The 21296-nt window shown below is 37.9% G+C and overlaps 1 protein-coding gene across 29 annotated transcripts in view; it reads left to right on the top strand.

Moving 5' to 3' along the window:
• The window catches only part of TCF4 (transcription factor 4), a 344054-nt gene that overhangs the window by 201129 nt on the left and 121629 nt on the right, over positions 1–21296 (top strand). For 18 of the 29 annotated variants that reach the window (XR_006740306.1, XM_036419939.2, XM_036419946.2 and 15 more), the window contains 2 exons: positions 16195–16324; positions 16792–16841. The exons of 4 other annotated variants lie outside the window; for them this stretch is intronic. Coding sequence is in view for 24 of the 25 variants with exons in the window: in XM_036419939.2 (XP_036275832.1) it covers positions 16195–16324; positions 16792–16841 (180 nt within the window). In the remaining variant the exon portion in view is untranslated. The remainder of the gene's footprint in view (positions 1–16194; positions 16325–16791; positions 16842–21296) is intronic. 7 more of the 29 variants (XM_045574553.1, XM_045574565.1, XM_045574558.1 and 4 more) reach the window with 1 other exon arrangement.

Genomic DNA, 21296 nt, shown 5'->3' on the forward strand with positions numbered 1-21296 from the left:
TTTCAACCTATTAACTGGCCCTTTGGTAATATTCTCTGCCTGACCCACATATTTTCCTGCAGATGGGTATATTTTAGTCCTCTCTATCAATACCCTCTCATTCTTTCTTCACACTCTGAGCCTAATTAGATCTCTCTAAGCTCTGAAGTTTGACAGACAGTTGTCATTTGTGCTGACACACACATTCAAGTGCCCTAAAATCCTGTTTGGGAAAGTGATTCGCATGGTGAGGGGCCCACTGTGAATTGGGAAGGGTCCCTTAGGGGGGCACACTTAGGAAGTCCTAGGGCAGTGGTCGGCAAACTCATTAGTCAACAGAGCCAAATATGGACAGTACAATGATCAAAATTTCTTTTGAGAGCCAAATTTTTTTAAACTTAAACTATATAGGTAGGTACATTGTTATTAACTTAATTAGGGTACCCCTAAGCTGGCCTTTGCTGAAAACTCAAGAGGCCAAAGAGCCACATGTGGCTCGTGAGCCGCAATTTGCTGACCACTGTCCTAGGGCAGTGACGGGAGCTCTTTGCTTAGTTGATTTGAATGCTCCTCTTTTTTAACTTACAGTTGGGTTGAGGTCAGCATGAGCTTGCTGTGGGGAGAGCTGGTCCTTGACTAATGGAGCCCCTCACCCCGAAGCTCCATTCTTCGGCAGTGCATGGGATGAGCGGGGTGGGCCAGGAGCTCTGTATGGGAGGCAGCACATCCCTTTGGTCCATTGCATGAGTGAAAACACTTTGATGTTCTGAGAGCTATGATACAAAGGCTCAGCTCTTTTCTCCTACAGACTGACAGGTGGATATTTGAGCTGTAGCCAACCAATCCAGTTCAGCGAACTGCCAAAGTTGACTTTTATAAGACATTTAATGAATATATTTTTATTTATGTTGATGTAAAAAATATCCAGCTGCTGGCTTTTGCACCCCCACCCCCTCATATCTTTTTTTTTTTTTTTTTTTTTTTTTTTTTGCCTTAATGCCAAAATTAGAGTATTTGAATATTTAAAAATTTCCCGGAGATCCACCTGTGAGGTGTGAGGCCAATATGGATTTGCAGGGGGGGTTGATGAGGTTGGTTGTCTTGTGTGCTTCCTGGGAATGTGTGTTTCTTCCCACGAGGCTGCAGTGTGCTTCTGACTGTTCATGGGCCTCAGTTGACTTTTAAAGGAGCTGAGCATCCCGGCACAGGGGCAGAGGACAACTTTAGGAGCTGGTCCTCTGATCAGGGTCTTCTGGTTCTTTCGCTGATCATCTGCTTGGGCTTTAGTCCAGTATCTCAAATGGCTTTGCCTCTATGCCAGCTTTAAATTTTCTGGGACTCTAAGAAAAGGATGGAGTATGAATCTTAGAGGAATCTGCAGCTTTTAACCCCACTGTTGCTGTTCAGTCTCCTCCTTAAATTTAAAAACACAGAGAATTTGTTTTGGTGACATGTTAAACTTTTAGAACATTTTTATTATGGAAATTTTCAAATTCACAAAACATCTAGAAAATGGCAAAATGATTTTCCATGTATCCATCATCTAGTTTCAACAGATGTCATTTTCCCATTCTTTTTTATATAGCAACGCTTCTACTTTATCTTTCTGAATATTTTAAAGCAGTGCCCAGATAGCATATTATTTCACCTGTAAGTATTTCAGGAGCCTCTCTAACAAATAAGCCCCCTCCTTTCTGTTTCATAGCAAAACTGTCAATGGTACTTGACTAGCATCCTGAGTGTGTCATGATGCTTGGCTTGCAAATGTCTTTTTACAGTTGGAACTAGAATCAAATTCCAAACAAGGTCACATGTTGCATTTGATTATCATGTCTCTTAAATCTTTTTAAAATTTGTAACTCTGCCCCTCTATCTCCTTTTTAATATTATATCTGGGCCATTTTTTCCCCTAACAATATCCCCACTCTAGATTGGATTGATTCTCTATATTTCCTGTAAAATGATAGTTGAATCTAAAATTTTCATAAGATGTATGATCCATTTCTTTTTCATGGGTTATCTTGATTACTCCTTTTGCTTCACGTGAAGCGATAGATAATCTTTGGTCATTCTCTTGTCATGATGCTTAGATTGATCAGTGAATCCTTGTGCTGCAATCTGATCCCCATCATAAAGTTTCTCATCGTCTGTCACCTGCTGGTTTTAGGATCTATTGATTATTTCATTGGAAGATACAAAATATTCAAGACAAATTAATTTAAGGAAGGTTTGGTCCTTATTAAATCTTACCTGGTGTATGATAATCTATAATTCATTTCCCTTGGATTTTTTTTACAAGTTTGTATTGTAGTTTATATTTTTCTAGTCATATAGAATGTCTTACAGAACTACTAACTTATTTGTTCATAGTTTCTTTCACATATACAAGTGAAATTTACATTGGACTGTGATTTATACCCCTGCTTAGAACAGTTCAGGGAACATGTAATGCTATTTATTGAAGGAATAAACTTATGATTTCTAAAGAATAGGAGCCCGAAACTTGGCTGAACTGTGAAAAGTTTTTGCCATATCATAATTCCCTCAAATTTTGGGCAAAGGGATAGAAGTTGCAAGAGCTTTGTTGTCTGTGTTGGCAGAAGGAAAAGGATGGCAGATTAGTTTGTAGGTGTTTGGATGAGGACAATATAAAAATAAACAAATAAACGTAAATATATAAAATAACACATGTACATATAAAATATATGGATAGACATACACACACACATATAGGTAAAATTTGGGAACATATAGGTAAAGTTGTATACTTAACTAGAGCACTAATTGTATACTTAACTAGAGCACCTATATGTTCCCAAAAATTCTAGTTTAGCACTTCTTAGTTGGGGTTCAGGAATCTGTAGTTTAACAACTCCACCAGGTGATTCTCATCATGAGAGAAGTTTGGGAAACACTGTTCTAAAGGCATTGAAAGTCGCTTTTCCTTTAAATAGCTTTAGGTATTGACAGTATCTCCAAAGTAATTAAAGGGTGGTGTAGTAAATTTTCTTCCATACCATGCTTTAAGCACTTGATAGGAAAAGAACGTTATAGGCCACAGAACCCTTGGAGCCATGTATATTTCAGAGTTCAGGGATTTTTTTTTTTTTTTTTTTTTTGCATTTTGGCAAGTTAATATGGTATATGTAACATGTTCTATGTAACCCCCATGGAGTTTCATGGAGCGTCAAGTAATTAAATAGATGCCTGTTTCTAAATATGAGAACATAGTCATACCTATGAGGATAAAAGAGATTACAGAGATCCTCACATCAGTTCAGGTCAGGTTTGTCACAAAACTGCAGAAAATTTTCAGAGACTTTAGAATAACAAAACTGAGGACAAGGCATTATGGTCCTATCCATGAAAAAAAAAAAAGGTAAATACCTATCCTTTTCTTGAAGAAGAAAAAAAAAAGCCAAATTATTAACAAATAAAGCAAATATTATTATTAAAGGATTATAAACCCATCATGTAAATTACTTCCTTCTGAGATTTCACATAAAATTTAACAATATAATATAGCCAAAATCGGTTTGACTCGGTGGATAGAGCATCAGTCCCAGGTTCAATTCCGGTCAAGGACATGTACCTTGGTGGCAGGCACATCCCCGGTAGGGGGTGTGCAGGAGGCAGCTGGTCAATGTTTCTCTCTCATCGATGTTTTTAGCTCTCTATCCCTCTCTCTTCCTCTCTGTAAAAAATCAATAAAATATTTAGAAAAAAAATATATATAATATAAAGAAGGCCTATGTATATGATTAAAACATGTTTTGAATCAAGTTTAGAAACAGAACAGCTTAGTTCCTCACCTTGTGCCTCAAAGCCTAGTGTTTAGTGGAGAGAAGGCTGGTCTCCGGAAAAGCCTGCTCCTGCTGGGGAGGTCGGAGCACTCGCTGACTCTCAGGCTTGAGAAACCGGCGTTGTCACTGAGCTCCGTCCCCCTCTTTGTGCAGTAGACCTTGGACTGGAATTGTTCTTCCTCCCAGCGCTGCGGGCAGGCACCGCGCTTCTCCCAGAGACTATGTAGGTGAACATAGTGGGGAGGCTGCCAGAGAGTGAGATGCTACATGTTCACTGAGTCCAGCCCTCTTCCCTACCTTTTTGTAATGAACATGGGCAGTTATCAATAATAACATAATCTACCTATGCAAAACTGAAACGAACATGAGTTTATCTTGTACACTTTTAAAAATTAATCAAGTGGTCTTGTCCCTTTTAAATTTATTTTGGAAGGTTTGTTTCTAGTTTTTTTCTATAGAAATTATTTCTATCAAATACCTGATAAACTACCTGTGATAGTTTTACCTGGGCTAACTAAGTTCTTCTCTAAAATGTGTTTTTTTTTTAATGGCTTAGTTTATCCTCTTGCTTTTATATTGTAACCTTTGCATTTAAATACATTTTGGCATAAAGTGTGTGAGGCAATACCTACCTAATTCTTTTTTTTTTAATGCTAAACAAAATTTTAGTATTGTTTATTAAAGAATTTTTTGTTTCCTCATTGATTTTAAGGACACTTTTATTATAAATCTTTCTATACAACTATTGCTATGTCTGTCTTTCTGTAGTAATACCAAATTGTATTAATTTACTTTACTTAAAGCAGATATGTATATACATAAGTATACACACACACACACACACACACACACACACACACACACACGAGAACCGGTGCACAACATTCATGCACTGGGAGGCTGGCCCTCAGCCCAGACTGCATCCCTTCACAGTCCAGGATCTGGGACCCCTGGGGGGAATGCCAATCGCCACAGCCACTGCACTTGCCAGCCATGAGCTCGGATTCTGGCTGAGCAGCACTCCCCCTGTGGGAGCTCACTGACCACCAATGGGCAATTCCTGCGTTGAGTGTCTGTCCCCTGGTGGTCAGTGTGCATCATAGTAACTTGTTGTTCTGCTGTTCAATTTGCATATTAGCCTTTTATTATATAGGATATAGTAGGGTTTCCCAACCTCTTCATAAAGATATTTCTTAGCTATAATTATCATGCATTTCATTTTCCAGATAAAATTTAGAGTCATTTTATAATCTCATGTTCTTTCTCTGCTCACTCATTTTTCTCTATTTGGCATTTTGTTTGTGTTTACATTAAAATTCTAATTTAATTTTGAGTCATCGATTAATTTTGCTCAAGTACTTTTCGGTAGAATATCTCTATGAAAGATTAAAGTAGTTGGTTCATTTAAAAGTTGCTATGTGAGATTATTTTGGTGTTTTATGAGTGTTTGTGCTGCTGAATCCTGTCATGATTTTTGTTAAACTGGCTTATGAACTAGGTCAGATAATCAGTGTCAGATGCTTAATATCTAAATATATTAAAATGAGGAATTAATGGGGACACTTAATAAACAATATGCCTTCCTACATCTTTGAAGATGAACTATAGGTGGATATAAATGCTCTACAATTACTATCAGGAAGCTTAAAAATTACAAGTCTTCTCTAAATCTGCAAAGTTAGTTGGTTGCTCATTGTTAAAATATCGTATTTCTTCTAAAGATTGAAAATGCTTATAAACGTTGTCTGTGAATATTGGGTAAACTGAGAGATGGGGGACTGGCCATTTATCTAGGCAGGATTTCCTCCAGTGGGTTCTGGATGGGATTGCAGAGGAGGGCAGGTCACTGTTTGGGTGGGAAGCTGCAGAGGTCAAGGCTGAACCTCTGAAGCTGACAGTGGCTGGGGAAGCCCGGATTCCCTGTGATTCTCACTGTACTTCCACTGCGTTGAGGCAAGGTTTGGATGAGGAGGTTCTGCACTCCGCCTGAACACTGGCCGGCTCAGAGTCGGCACTTACTGCAGCCCGTGGACTCAATGTGAGGGAGAAAGGGAGGCCTGCGAGGTGGGTCAGAGCCTGTGGGGTTGGGCTGGAGGGAAGAGTGTGAGTTTGACATGCTTGTTAAGGTTTTTCTGCCGAAAGAAAAGGAGCAGCTATGGGCTTTGGAACACTAAGTTCATGAACATTCAGGGTGGAACAGGGGTGCAGGAGAGAGTGAGGGGTGCAGAAGGCTCCCATAACATTTTGTGGCATTCTTTCCATGACCAAATCGTTGAACTTGGAGGATGTGCCCTATACAAACACTGCACCTTCATCCTAGAAAAGAAAGTCAGCAGACTATGGCCTGGAGCCATATCCGGCCCACAGCCTATTTTTATAGATAAAGTTTTATTGGAGTACAGCCCCACCTGTTCATTCTACACAGTGTGCATGGCTGAGTTCATGAGGCACCAGCAGAGTTGAATAGTTGCGACAGGGACTTTAGGGCTGCCAAAAATTTAAATGTTTACTATCTGGCCCTTTAAGAAAATATTTGATGACCTCTGTTAGACCGTTGATCTAAGCGGTGATATTCTGGGAACACTAGCCCAGTCAGAGAGTTCAGACAAAAGTTGTATCAATAGTCTAAGGGAGTGTAGGCCATATGTCTTCCTATGAAGAAATGTACCAACGTTTTGTTTTGTGTTTGAAGCTAAGTTTTTAAGTTGTTGCCTTGCTTGTCTTACTTCTGTCTCTGGTCTACTGTGGCCATTTCGGTGACCATAAGCCCACCGTAGCACACTGAGTACATGCTGTCTTTTGATTCTGTCTTGAGCCAGCCTGCTATCCATAGTGTGGAAATTAGAACCCCAGTGCTGAGTATCAGGTCTAGAGATCTTGCTGTCTCTACCAAGGAGAGTGATTTCTCAGCCAGCACTTTTAACTTCTCCGGGCCAGTTTTATGTGCTGTGTTCCCAGAGGAACCGTTCTTTTCAAAACTCTCCCCAAACCACCCCCCTTTTTGTCATTGTGTCTTTGTTCCTCTTTTCGGCAGTGTCTTTTCTCCTCAAATATGTTTCCAAGGCCTTAGAGAATAATTAGGAAGCTGCAGAATGTTTGTGGGAAAGATGTGACTTTTACATATCAAGGACCACATTTTAGATTTTTCAGTGAAGCATTCATAGGGTGTTGTTAAAAACTACTCTAAAGGCACGGTGTGTGTGGGGGGAAAGCAGAGGACCAGGCTGAATATATAGGTGGAGGGAGTATATGTCTACTAGGCTAGAGACGGTGAGATTATCTTCGCGATGGTAATTGGTAAAATCAAGGAAGCTTACTCCACAGTTGATTAACCAGTTGTTGAGGACATACTGTGTAGTAGGGCCTACTGTGCTAAATGCCAGAAAGACGACTGAAGCTCATTTTCTGCCTTGAGAAACTGAATGACTAGAAGATGATGAATAAACACTTCCTTGCATGCATTGTGAGGACTGTTACAGCATGTGATTGTTTTCAGATGAAGTAGGAAGAAAAGTCTAGAATGAAAAGGACTGGAATGTGACAGGACTGAAATGAGCAGACTGAGGAAAAGAAATAACAAAACCAAAAAGAAAGAAAGAAAAGGAATCTTTGAACTTCCTTAGAGAAGGCAGCTGCCCACCCTGTGGAAATCCAGGGTGGGGAACTCCAGGAGGCTGTGGAGAGCCAGAGCACAGCAGTGGGGGACTCAGACAGGAGACCTGAGATACAGGCTGAGATTTCAATGAAAGGGTTTGTTGTTTTATAGCCTAACACTACCTCATCTATTACAAATTTGTAAAATATACACTAGGGCCGAAACAGGTTTGGCTCAGTGGATAGAGCATCTTCCTGGACGATTCAGGTCAAGGGCATGTACCTTGGTTGCGGGCACATCCCCCATAGGGGGCGTGCAGGAGGCAGTTGATTGATGTTTCTCTCTCATCAATGTTTCTAACTCTCTATCCCTCTCCCTTCCTCTCTGTAAAAAATCAATAAAAAATATTTTAAATATATATATATATATATATATATATATATATATATATATACACACACACACACACACACACACTAGGTAGGATACTTAGATATGGTAATATTCTAATTTATGTAGCAATGTTACATAATATTCTCATATAATAAAATATTTTGTATATCAATATATATATATAACAGTATTCCTTATCAAGGCTAAATAAGTACTGGGAACTTTGCTCAGCACTTCATATTATCTAAGTTAATTCACACAACAGGCAGCTATGACTATGCCAGCATCTCCTAGGCACAAAGCCTGCAGCCTGCATAGGTTAGACATGTTGTCCAGTGTCACCTAGGAGGTAAGTGGCACCCCCTATGCAGGAGGCTCCTATGGAGTAAGTCTGAGAGGTGAGCTTTTGATTTTAAGATGAACTGAAGAGAAACAGATGGACTGCTCCTGATGGTTGGGGCGAAGGCAAGAATAAAACCTCGAGTAAGGACTGGAGGGAGGGCATGTGTGAGGGAGAAGACGAGCACCAGCTGTGAAGCCAAGCCTAAGTGAATTCCCATCCTGGCTCTGCTGCTTGCCAGCCACACGGGTCAGGCAGCGTTCCCACGCTCACGTCCTCGCGTACAATGGGGCTGTATCTTCTGCCTTGTTAGTATGTAAAGGGTCTGCAGCTGTGTCTGGCTCATAGCAGACACGCCGTTGCAATAGCTGCTGCCACTACTACATCTCTTACGGTTCCCACGACTCCGATTCCACGTTCTTCCTCCTCCTCGTACTATTACTGCTGCTACTGCTGCTGCTACTACTACTACTACTACGACTACTACTACTACTAATTATTAGAGCAACGGTAGTTGGAATGATTAATGGAGTAGAAATTTGTTAACAATATCTTAAGTTTTCAATTTGATTAGAAGCAATGTTCCGCATTCATTGCAGTGGCAGGTCTCCGTATAAGCTCACCAGGAGTTAAATACAAACACGTTATTTCCTCTTTTAGTGTATAAATTAGGTTGGTCTTTATACCACACGTTTTGGATAAGCCATATAGTCAAGAAAAAGAACTTTGGGGGGTCCTCTTCATGGACATTGAAAGCTGGCCCTCTGACGCAGGGGCCGCCCTGAACTCTGAAGGGTGGTCAGGGCTTAAGGAACTGCAGGAGGAGCTGAAGATCACTTGGTCTCTTTCCTGATTCTCCATATAAGCTCGGTTTTCTTGTGTTCTATTGCAATCTTGCCACCTTATTTATAGGTTCAGATGTTATCGGGATACTTTATTCCAGTGAATCTTCTAGGCGTGGCCGTCAGTTTAATATGCCAGGTGCTGGGTAAACAGGGTGAGTGGCCCCAGTCCCCATGCTCTGGGAGGACAACCTCTATCTGAAAATGGTTTCCATATATCCGTGCTCTGAGGGGAAAGCATTTATAACAACCTTGCAATGGAACCTTCCTCCCCCAGTAAGAAGAAGACTGACGTGTGACAGTTTGATATTCTTTTATTTAACTAAAGTAGCAACCTGGACAAATGTACTTTTCAGCACAACTATTGTAGCCACATGTTTATATTTATAGAATGAGAAGTGGCGCTAATTCTCTGGTATATTAACAGGTCTTACTCAAAATGTTCTATTTTTTGCGTTGGAACAAAATTGCTGAAGGAAAACATTTTAAGGCAAGTAGTTATTATAGCATACTTATCAAATTATATATTAAATAAACTTCCTCAACTGACAAGGAGCATAATGGGAAAAGAAGTAAGTTGTCTTCAATCCTATATTGTTTATATCAGATTTCTTCAAAGTTACTTTTATTGTAGGTTGCTGATTGCTTTAGTGTTTTCCCTTAGCTAAATTTCCACTGTCTCACTAACAAATGCAATCCTCTTTTTAATATGTAAGAGATGACATGGGAATCCAGAATGGATTTTCAGAAACCAAAGAAAGACTGCCTCAGTTTAGTGTATACAATAAATAATGTTTGTATGTTCTTTTTAATTTGAGAAGTAATCAAATAGGTGTATGCATAAATCCTTGGGCAGCTATAACTTCTATACCAAAATAAATAAGTTTTTATTTGACTATCACTCTGTTATACATTAAATAGCAGTTACCATGGTAACCTTTGTATCACATTATAACATTTAAATAAAAGGTGATGTGTACAGGAAAATACAGTATATTAGAATTTTTAATTTTTTAATTTAATTTTTAAATTTAATTTTCATAAGTATATGTGGTGAAATCTAATCAGAACTAAAATAGATAGTAATTTTGTAAAATTTCACTTGTATTCTTTGGGAGTTATGTACATTTCCAACCAAAATGATGAACTGCTTTTATTTATTTTTGTGATGTTATGGGGAAATATATATATTTTTTAAATAGCACTTAGTAAATACCACATAACACTGATTAAATACTGGTAATTTGCCTTGCAAAGAGAAAAACAAAATTTGAACCTGTTTGAAGTCATTTATCATTGACCAATATAGTAGTAAGAGTTTGAATTTAACATCAATTTTGATTGATAAAATTGTATCAAATACATTTGTTTTTGTTTTTGCTTTTCTAATTTGGCAATACCTAGTCTGACTAGTTTTGTTCCCACGTATAGTTGACTTAGCAATCACAGTTTGTGTGTGCTTGCAGAAGCAAAATTAAATGAGCCCTTGAAAGAATCCTTGTGGCTGTTTCAGGAAAATGGCCACTGCGCTGAAATTGTTGAGATTGATTGTTGGCTCATTTCTTTATTAAATATGGACCCAAACTAACCATTTCTTGTTGCCAGTGTAACTCTGGGCAATTAGACTATATCATCACTGTTTATTTAACTGGTTTTTAGGTTTTAATTTTTTATAGTGGCTTTTCAAAATTATTAGCTCAGTGTATACTCACTGACAGTCATTCTCACCTCTTGAGGAATCAGTTTACATAATCCTCAGCGGACTGTGATACAGGACTGTGAGTTGGAGGAACAGAGAAGTAGGGCAACCATGTGCTGGACACCAGCTCTCCTGGACATGTTACATATGTTGTATAATGTGTTCCTGATGACACTGTGATAGAGCTTTCATTACTCCCTTTTTACAGCAGAAGGAATAGGAGTTAGAGCAGTTGCATAACTGACCCCAGGTCATTTTGCTGGGTGTGCTTCTGAACTTCCTGGGTGATCTGTCTGACTTCAAAACACCCCTCTCTTTACTTAGGGGGTTTAGACCCCACTTCTGACTTATACAGTGTGCACTCCACTTATACAGTGGAAATAGAAAACACTGACCAAAGGTACTTAAAAGGAAACCTTTGCTGAATGATCATTTTAATAATCCGCTTTTCTCTACAGCACAATTACAATCTGTTAAGACCCCAATTATGAATGTTATCTTCCTAAATGTCCTCGGTTCTCCTTTGTTTGAAACCAGGCATAGGACAGAAATCAAAATAAACCCAAAAAAAGTGCATTCTGGGAACTTCAGGTTTAGGATTAAAGACTGTCCATGGACTGACCTTCAGTGTTGAGTTTTGAAGTTCAAAAGTGGACAGGTGGAAACACTGCCTTCTTCATTGCCCTTTGGTGCAAGATATATTCTATGTTGCAAAGTAAGTGCCAACAGCAGCAAAATTATCGTCCCCTCCTGCTACTATAGTAAGTCAGCAATGGCCCTTCTGTGGTCAAAATGGCAAATTCAGCAGCAGCTATTCGACAGGGATTTGCAAAAACTTCCCCGTGGCTGTTAGGAATCTTATTCAGCAGTGTCTTTGAAAACCCAATTCTGTGCAGAATTAGCTATGTAGAAATGACCTCAGTTGTGTGTGTGTGTGTGTGTGTGTGTGTGGTTTTTTTTTTTTAAGATTTTTAAACAAATGTAATTTTTAATTTTTCTCAATATAAATTTTGCACTTAGTGCTGAAAAGTCTGTGTACCTATCCATATATCCAGTATTCTTAAATTTAACAAGGTTCAGAATTCTCTTTTCATATTAATGTAAAGCCTCCCCAAATTCCTGGCTTTGGAGAATCAGTTTGCCACACAAAGCCACTATACATCACTCAGGTTTGTGATGAGAGAATGGAATTGCAGCTGTGTGAGTATTAGAATACCCAAACATGAATTAGACTCACAAGCATTTGGCAATAGTTCAGAAAATGAGCTTAATCTGGTTTCATCTGAGACTGCTTTTCTCTGTTCTACAACATCCCCCCAAGATGTTGTGTCTGATATCAGATCACAACGTAATGGGAGTGACGCAGAATCAGAGAAAGCCCTAAGAATCCAGGGGTGCATTTGCCTTCCCCAGAGATTTTTTTTTCCCTTCTATTTTTTTTTCTCTCTCTCCCCCAGATTCCAACTCTGAAATCCAAGGTCATTCACCTATTAGATGAATTAATTATAAGCCAGGAAAGCAGCATTCGGTGTACTCTGATCTCACTCATATCTATAATTAAGGGTAAATGTAATCTTCCTTTTAAGAAATGTACCACCCACCCAATGCATTTAAAGTGCTGACTGAAAAGAAATAATAGTTTAGAGCAAGATGATTTTAGTTTAACAAGAAAAAAAAAGTTGATAATTTAAGCTCGAAACAAGTCAGTTCTATTTTTGATTACCATTCAGTTATAAATCTAATTTGAGATATAGGCTGCTTTTCTGTTACTCAATTTTAATTCATGGTTTGCATTCTTGGTTGCATAAGCCAAGTTCCGTGGTTGATCAAGGATGTTCAAAAGCTTTCCCCCAAAAGAAGTGGGGGCAGGGTGGAGAATCTGTTAGAAAGACAGTCTGAGACCCAGATCTGGTGTCAAACAAACAGAAATGTTAATTGAAAGGGACCCTTACAGAAAATGCTGCACTTGGCATTGGAGTGCTATGTTGGGACTGGCTCTCTGCTGAAGAATTGGCTACAGGGGGATAGACCCCCAAATATTTAAACCTGATCGGCCATATCAGCCTATTTAACACTTTGATTGGAGTATGCTGAGTCTTGAAATTGTTTATCTTTCAATAAAGCAAAGAATGAGTAAGGGGAAGAGCTCATCTCATCACAGGGCAGACAGTTAGGCGAACGTCGAACTCTGGGTTTAAGATTTACAGGTTAGCTTTCTGAGATGCCACAACTTGCTGCCAGTGTTTCCTGGCAGACGTGGGCAGCCTTCTACTGGGACCCAGCGTAACCGCAGAGCGTGAGCGTGCACAATGTCAAAACCTGAAGCCCTGCTCGCCCTGTGTAAGGCAAAGAGAAACTGACCCATTTTAAAAGTAGACTTTGCCTTTCAACCTTAACTTCTACTCACCATTAATTTGCCTTTCAGCCTTAACTTCTATTCACCATAAATTTGTCTTTACACGATATGTGGGTAAATTCGTATATAAATGAATTCTTTGCCCATTACATGCAATACTTCATTTACCTTATTCAATCAAATTCATGTGTCTCTTTAAATTTGTAAACTCAGGTTTTTCAGCTGGTGGAAAGTTCTTTTTTTTTTATCTTTCTTATTGCAACAGTTAAGTGTGTGACGTAAAGGCCAAACAATAGTCAATAGTCATTGTTCATTTCACAAGTATACTCCACAATGAGAACACATATATTTTTATCTTAATTTCCCCTGGGGGCTGAGTGGGGCCCCCTTAAGTGTGAGGAAATGCTTATTTTTGTTACATTAGAAGAATGATTCTGTTGTCAAGTGAAAAAGAAAAAGGAACAAACAAGTCTAAAAAGATAGACACAGAAATGTGCTTTGTGAAAAAGAGATTAGCGTGAGCCACTAAATGTTTGTCGGCGCTGTCTGGTTTTAGACTAAGTCACTCTACGTAGTTCCTGTGGCTGGCTGTACATTCTAGAGTCGGATACATGATCTATTTACAACTTGCCCATGAAATAATTTTCTTTTACATTAACAACAATAAGATGAGCCACAGGCTCTTAGCTTCCGTCTAGCCTTCATTTTGTATTTTTCACAGCACTATTGCAAATGCTGCTAAAATACAGTATTGCAAGTTTTTTTTTCTTCTTTCTTTTTATGTTGACCTATTGAATGCATCTACTTTCTTGGGAGTGAAAACCTTTGCCACAGGTACCAACAACATAAAGCTATAGTTAAGCTCATTAAAAAGACAAGCAAGCATTTAAAAAAAATCTGCTCAGCACTTTTCTGAATATTTTGTATAATTTTAGAAAAATAAACATGAAGAAATGGGGTAATCCATGGTTACCAGAAGGGAAAGGGTGTGGGGAGGACTGAGAAGTTAAAGGGAATGAAATAAATGATGAAGGAAGGAGACTAGACTTCAGGTGTTGAGCACACCATGTATATGCAGGTGTCTTATTATAGTTATTCACCTGAAGCTTAAGTGTATATTAAGTATATTGTTATTAACCAATGTCACCCAATAAATTTAATTTAAAAGTACAAAAATATTGTCAATAATATAATTTTAAACTTCTATTTTCAATAAAATAAAGACTCCTTTGTAGATTTACCAAACTATAAGGAGGTTGTGATTTAAATCATCTGCAGATTTATTGATGAAAATTCCAAAGAAAATTTGGATTTGGACTTATATATAGACTCTGTTAATACGATTTACTAAGATCAATATTTTGTTAATTGAGATTCTAAAAATGTTTAATGCCATCCCTAAAATGACAATCATTTGATATGATATACTGTTGGACTCCTGATTTTGTAGAAAAGTTGATTATAAAGAGCTCTGAATTTTAGTTTGTCCTTGCATAGCATTTTGGCATCTTAAATTCAGAAGAGACAGCAGTAATTGAGCATGTGGATGCCAGATTTTTATCTTGTATATAATCTGGTTTTTATTGGCTATTTATTTGGTAGATATTAAGATACTTACAGTGATCTGATTACTCAAAATGCGCTTCCAACCTAAAATCTCACCCTTGAAGTTTTATTTCAAAGTAAGGTTTATTATGTATCCCTTCAAAAAGTCTGAAACTGGAATCAGGCAAAAGCTAGCTTGTCAGTGGCTGATTAGTCCTTTATCTATTACTCATCCAGCACTCACAAATCCCTGGGAATGGAAGGGTCTCTTTATAATATTTAGCTATATGGCAGTGGAAAGAGGAGGTTTGAATTTTTGATTTTCCAGCTTATGGGTCATATTTGACCAACTGCTTTCACTAGCAGACATGCCACTTTGTTGAGCTATTTAGGAATCAAAAAGACTGCCTTAATTTAAAACAAGGACTCTTTGTTTTAGTTGGTGACTGCCTTGTGAAATTTTTCAGTTCTCAGCGGGTTAACCAGGGAACAGGGGCAGAGTCATAATTGGCCTATTTAGAGTATTTTGCATGTGAATAGTGTGTTAGTGAAGCATCCCTAAGTCTGTTGTGAGTGACATGGTGATTAGAATTTAGATTAGGGAAAACACATTCTGTACTTTATCAAGGACAGTAATTAGTTCAGTCAGTAAAAGTTGATTACAAGTAACGATAAAGTTAGATTTTTAGTACTTAATTTTAAAATTTCTTTATTAAATAGTAAACTTGATCTTAATATAAATGGTAGCATCTACACTTGTTTTCCTTCACATCAGAATAATTAAAAGAACAATGTGTTCAATGCAGAGCATAATCAGACGATTTATATGTTATGGGTAAGTTTCTGTGTAGTTTTTAGAAAATGTGATATTATATAATCTTTCCTATGTCATCATTTTCGAAGCTTTAGTAATTTGTCACGGCGTGATACGTTAATGATATTTGTGAAAGTTTTCTCGTGTTCAGGTAAATGTTTAATCTGTGGGGATGTGTTTCAGCCTCTGATAGTCCTCAAGAGGGCACCTAAAGTTCCTTAATTTGTTCCTGTGAGCCTCCTGTTTCTATGATTTTGGGAGTTAATGTGAGGATTTGAATTTCCTCCCGGATCGTTGGCATTTTCTTTCCTGTGGGTGCTGCGTACCTCTGTGGGGGATCTTGCTGTGCTGATGCAGAGGCAGGGGTCTCAGTGGACTTAAGCATCTATCTCCACTCACCCCCACATAAGCAGCCAGGGAGTTGTGTGCGTTCGGAAAAATCAGATGCTTCTTGGTTCTTGTTAAGGAAGGGCATGAATAGTTCCCAGATGTGAGCTTAAGTAGAGATAAAGAAAACATTAGTTTTACATAAGTGCCCTTTTCTTTTACATCAAAATGTTAGTCTTCTTAAAAGATTAAAATATTGCTTCGGAGGGAACCACCTTCTACCTTCCTTTCCAAAGTAGGAATTAAAAATTCACCAACTCTGTGCTAGCTTATTAGGCTGCTTTCTTTCCCTTTTTTGTTTTGTGTGTGGTTTTAATTGTTTCAGCTTAGCAGATGCTGTTTTCTTTATGGCATTGGTTTTAAGTACTAACAATCAGTTGCGGGGGTGGTGAATGTGAAAAATTAACCTTATATGTTTGTTTTCCCTTTTTAACCTTTCAGCAGAGTCTCCTTGGAGGTGACATGGATATGGGCAATCCAGGAACCCTTTCGCCCACCAAACCTGGTTCCCAGTATTATCAGTATTCTAGCAATAACCCCCGAAGGAGGCCTCTTCACAGTAGTGCCATGGGTAAGGTATTCCTCTGTCTGAATGCCTGAGTGATTATTAGGAGTCTCTCTTTCCTTTCTTTTTTAATATCGCCCTCTCATCCTACCACCTCTCCCCCAAAATTTTTTTTTTAAAAATCATGAAATTTGCTCAATAGTCAGGCCCATGATAGTAGTGCATTGGGTGGGTACGTTAACAGTCTGTAGTAGAGGAAGAGCTATTACAGTGAGCACTTAGGTTCTCTTCGCTGCCCATATGAGAAACATTTTAAAGAATCAGAGTATTAAAAAGTTAAATATGTGCACTTTTATGAAAAAAAAGGCAAAATTTGAATTCTGACAGGATAAAAAGTGATCCTGGTAGCAACATTGTGCTAAGGAAACGATGTAAGAAAATCTGGTCTAATCTCAAAGGCTTGGTAGTTTGATCTGCTTTTAGTTAGGAAAATGGGCCTGCGGGGAGCTCACAGCCTCTTCGTTTTCTTGCAGAGGTACAGACAAAGAAAGTTCGAAAAGTTCCTCCAGGTTTGCCATCTTCAGTAAGTACTGCTTGTTTCCGCTTTGAATATTATTAATTTCATTCTGTTTTGTGAGGCCTGAGGGCAGGAGGAGGAAGTGAGGTTCCATGCACCAGAGCTGCAGGGTTATCTAGAATGTGGATGAGGAGGGAACTCCCTGCACATGCAGCCACCTGACCCGCGCTGGCGTGATGAATGGCATGTTCTGGAAGGCTGGGTGGTTGTGAGGGTGTTCAGCAGATGAAGCTCTGAAGGGGGCCTTGAAAAGGTGCCTGGAGGTCCAGGAGTCTTACCTGTGCAGAGCTTTCCAGAGAATGAGTATTAGTTTCATGTGTTGGTTAAATTCTTTGTCACTATTATGATGATTTATGGATTTGCATGCGAAAGGAGATTTGTGGAGAGGATTTAGGGAAAATTTACATGGTTTTCAGGCCAGAGTGCAGAGAAAATGTCTCTATTTTCTAAAGAGGTTACTGAATAAGTCTGCAAAGGTAGCTGCTTCTGTAGCCATTTGTGTCTGAAACACCAGGTGACAGCAAGAACAATCCAGCTGTAACCAAAAGCATTCTGGGTCTTTCTCATAGCGAGCTAAATGCAGGAGTGGCTGAGGTGCCTCCAGTCTCCAGCACAGCAAACAGTGGCTGTGATCACAGTGAAATGTATTTTCATTTCTTACATATATTTTCAGATTTGAGATCCTGGTTTTGTGGGTGTGTGGTTTTTTTTTTGTTTGTTTGTTTTGTTTTGTTTTTTAATTTAAAACTGATCTATTTCTAATAATTTCTTCTTCATATAGAATTAAAATATGAGTTCTTCTCTTCTTTGTTTTCTCCTTCTTTCTACCCCTCCCCCCCAATTCTTCTTTTCTTTCTATGAGATAGATATTATAATTCAAATGTCTGTTCTGTAGGACACTGGTATTCTTTGAAAAGAATGATAATGGGCCTATTATAAGTTCTTACACTCTAAAATAAATTATATTTCTGAAAATATATTACTAAGCAATTCTTGCATTTTTATTTTATTTTATTTTATTTTTAAAATATATTTTATTGATTTTTTACAGAGAGGAAGGGAGAGGGATAGAGAGCCAGAAACGTCGATGAGAGAGAAACATCGACCAGCTGCCTCCTGCACACCCCCCACCGGGGATGTGCCCACAACCAAGGTACATGCCCCCGACCTGAATTGAACCTGGGACCCTTCAGTCCTCAGACCAATGCTCTACCACTGAGCCAAACCGGTTTCGGCTTATTTTATTTTTAATAAATTAGAAGAATAATAGTTTTTGCAGATGCACTGTTAAATTAACCCAAACACTTGTGTATTTGACTTGATTTTAGTTTCAGTTCATCTAAAAATTTATTAAGTGACTATATCGGAATAACTCCTATGGGGGGGGGAGCAGACTTTGTATGCTGAATATCATAAACTTGGCCATGTTGAAGAAGCATCACAAAAGTATCCATAAATACAGAAAAATATTATATAAATAAAACTGCCAATGCATATAGAATAGTCACTTTGGACTACCAGTAAGTCACTTAATATGTACTGAGTGTTTATTCTTTGATTTTCCTATGTTGTATTGAAATTGACTAATATCCCCTTAGGTTTTTATAAGCATAGTTTAAGCTTGAAATTTGTGGTGGATTTAATGTAGATGAAACTTTAGCTCTTAATAGCTTTTATGAAAACTTGAAATGATATAGTCCTCACAGCTGTTTACATTCTAAACATGCCTGAACCTAATACGGACAGCATTAAGTACAATAAGTGAACCTTTGAATGTTCTGAAATGATAGAATAGCTCTGTGGTATAAAAACCAAGCAAAACTTGAAGCTATAATGCCCTATTTATGCCTCATATTCAAATACATTTAGGTTGTTTCTGTTTTTTTTTTCCAGCGCTTAAAATAATGCAGAAATCTGCAGTTTCTAAGGAGTGCTTTGGTGTGGCATTAGAAATTATCTATCTGCTTATTCATTGTTAACAACAATTTATCATAATTCATTGTATATTTTTAAGTATTTCCCTGGAGGGAACTGGCCACTATAGAAAATTGTCTTAATAGCAAAATTTTCTTTGCTATTAAGACAATTTATGTGTTGTTGATATGTTAACAAATATTAAAGTACATTTTCCTTCTGAATAAATCTGGAATTGGAAATTTAGTTTGCATTATTTAATTTTGGGGTTTTGATGATCAGTTTAGGAATTACTATTCATAGAAAGTATATCTTGGCTACATATTTTAATGGTCCTTATAGAACATCTTGGTAAATAGGGTACCTTTTTTGAAAGACAAGGAGGGAAGTTCTGTGGAAATGGAAATGTTACCCTTTTTTTGTGTGCTTGACTTTTTGTTTTATTCAAGAAGAAGAGGATAGCTCGGTTGATTTTTGGAATCCAGTAATCTATTTATTGTCATTACTTTAAAAATAATCTAGCTCTGTTTAAATAGCAGTGTAACTTGGCTTATATTAGCTTTGTTGTATGTATTGATTACGTGCATTACCATCACACAAAATGTATATTTTATTTTTACCCAAAGAGATGGTCTGTAGTAGACACTGTAACACTTTTGCCCCAGTAGATCTGTATTTTTAGATCTTCGCTATGTTTAATTCTCTTTTTAAGCTCAGATACACTTATGAATATTTACTTGATGAGAGACACCTCTAAAACTTGCTACAATATATACGAATATTTTTATAACAAATAACAAAAATTGCGGTTAATGAAAGGTTTCCTTTGGAGTGATTATGACTAGATAAAGACATTTATGTTTTCTTTCATACATATTTACCGTGATAAATAGTAATAAATCTGTCACAATCTATTGTGTCAACTCCACTTGTTTTTGTTTGTTTGTTGTTGTTGTTTTCAAAATGGGACCTTTCTCTTCCTTAACATAAAACAAATAAAATTGAAACTGTGACATCTGTAATCAGATGTTATTGATGACATGACTGCGGGGCAGAGGCTGGACTTCTCTGGCGGCCATTAGGCGGGGTCTTGTAGGAAATGAGGAGAGTGAGGGGCTTGCCTGGCCCTGTTTTTGAGAATCCTACAGCATCCGTGGGAGAGAGAAAACGTTCGCTTGGCCCAAAAGCGTGCCATGGAACTGGCAGGCCCTTGCGCGTGTGCCTGTGCTCTCTACTGCTTAGAGCCCTCAGGTCACTGAGGAAGCCGGGCAGGGGAGGGGGCGGAAGACCATCCTGTAGGGCTGTGCACAGGCGCAGTGGGGAGAGGAAGTCCTTCCCTCTGGAGAACAAGCCTGCAGTGGGACAAGAGGGATGTTGTGTTTAAAGGAAAGGCTGTGTGAAATGACAACTCCAATTGCCCAGAGCCTTTCGTAGCATGCAGAACATTGTAATGTTCTCTGTTCAGGTTCCACCATGTGCTCCTTTCAGTCCTATCCCAGGCCTTTGTAAGCCCTTACCTGGTGATGGGACTTCAGTCAGAAAGCTCCTTTTGTTGATGCCGGTTTGTTTCTCTTAGCTAATTTCCAGACTCTACTTGGGAACTACTTATGTGTTTGACTTCAATATCTTGGTTTTCTTTTTAAAACCAGTTACCATCTCAGTGTTTTTCAAAGTTACTGCTCTTTTCAGCAGTTGTCTTACCCTTCATATAACCTAATAACATACACACTAAATCATGAATTTATGCAGAAAAATCCACCATTTTAAATCACAGTTTTGGAAAAATGATCCACGATTTTTAAATATTAGCACAGGAGCATTAACATCTAGAAAGCAAAAACTTTTCATATTGTGTAGTTTTAAAATATTTTTTCCAAACACAAAGACATGCATCTCCTTTCAGAAACATTCTTGTGCCCATAAGTATGTAAATACATAAGACTTTAATCTTAAATTTGGAATGTTTCAAACAATATACATTTTACCAGAAACTATTAATAACTACAATCATTTAGACATTTGTGGAATCTATCTCCACTTCCAATCCAGTTTTGAATCCATTGTCACCCTCTGCTGAAATCCCTAGAACCTCAGAGTTCTCTGGAAATAAGTTTTATCCTTAGAAATAGTTCATGGTCTTGTATATCACTAAGTGATCCTTTATTCACACTTTACTTTTTAGTAAAATCTATTTTTTGTGCTGAATTGCAGTTTCGGTGTTACTGTTTGTGTGTTTGTTTTTATTTGAAATTTAGGAGGATCTGCCATTGTATTAAGTGGTCAGAGATCATTTTAGACAAGCGGATTTTAAGGAAGACAATCTCTAATGTCATAAATATCCTAAAATTAAATTTAGAACCTCAAAGAAAATTTGAGACCCGAGTTAATCATCATATGGATTTGAAAAATAAAAATTCAATGTTTAGCAATTTTCATAAGAAAAAAATTCTGAATAAAATAAAATCTTCAAGTTCTAATGATACTTCCTTTTTATAGAAGAGATTACTAGAAAATCACGAAAAAGTAGATAATGCTGATGACAATTAT

This window comes from Pipistrellus kuhlii, unplaced genomic scaffold (assembly GCF_014108245.1).
Source record: "Pipistrellus kuhlii isolate mPipKuh1 unplaced genomic scaffold, mPipKuh1.p scaffold_m20_p_6, whole genome shotgun sequence".
NCBI classification, from domain to species: Eukaryota; Metazoa; Chordata; class Mammalia; order Chiroptera; family Vespertilionidae; genus Pipistrellus; species Pipistrellus kuhlii.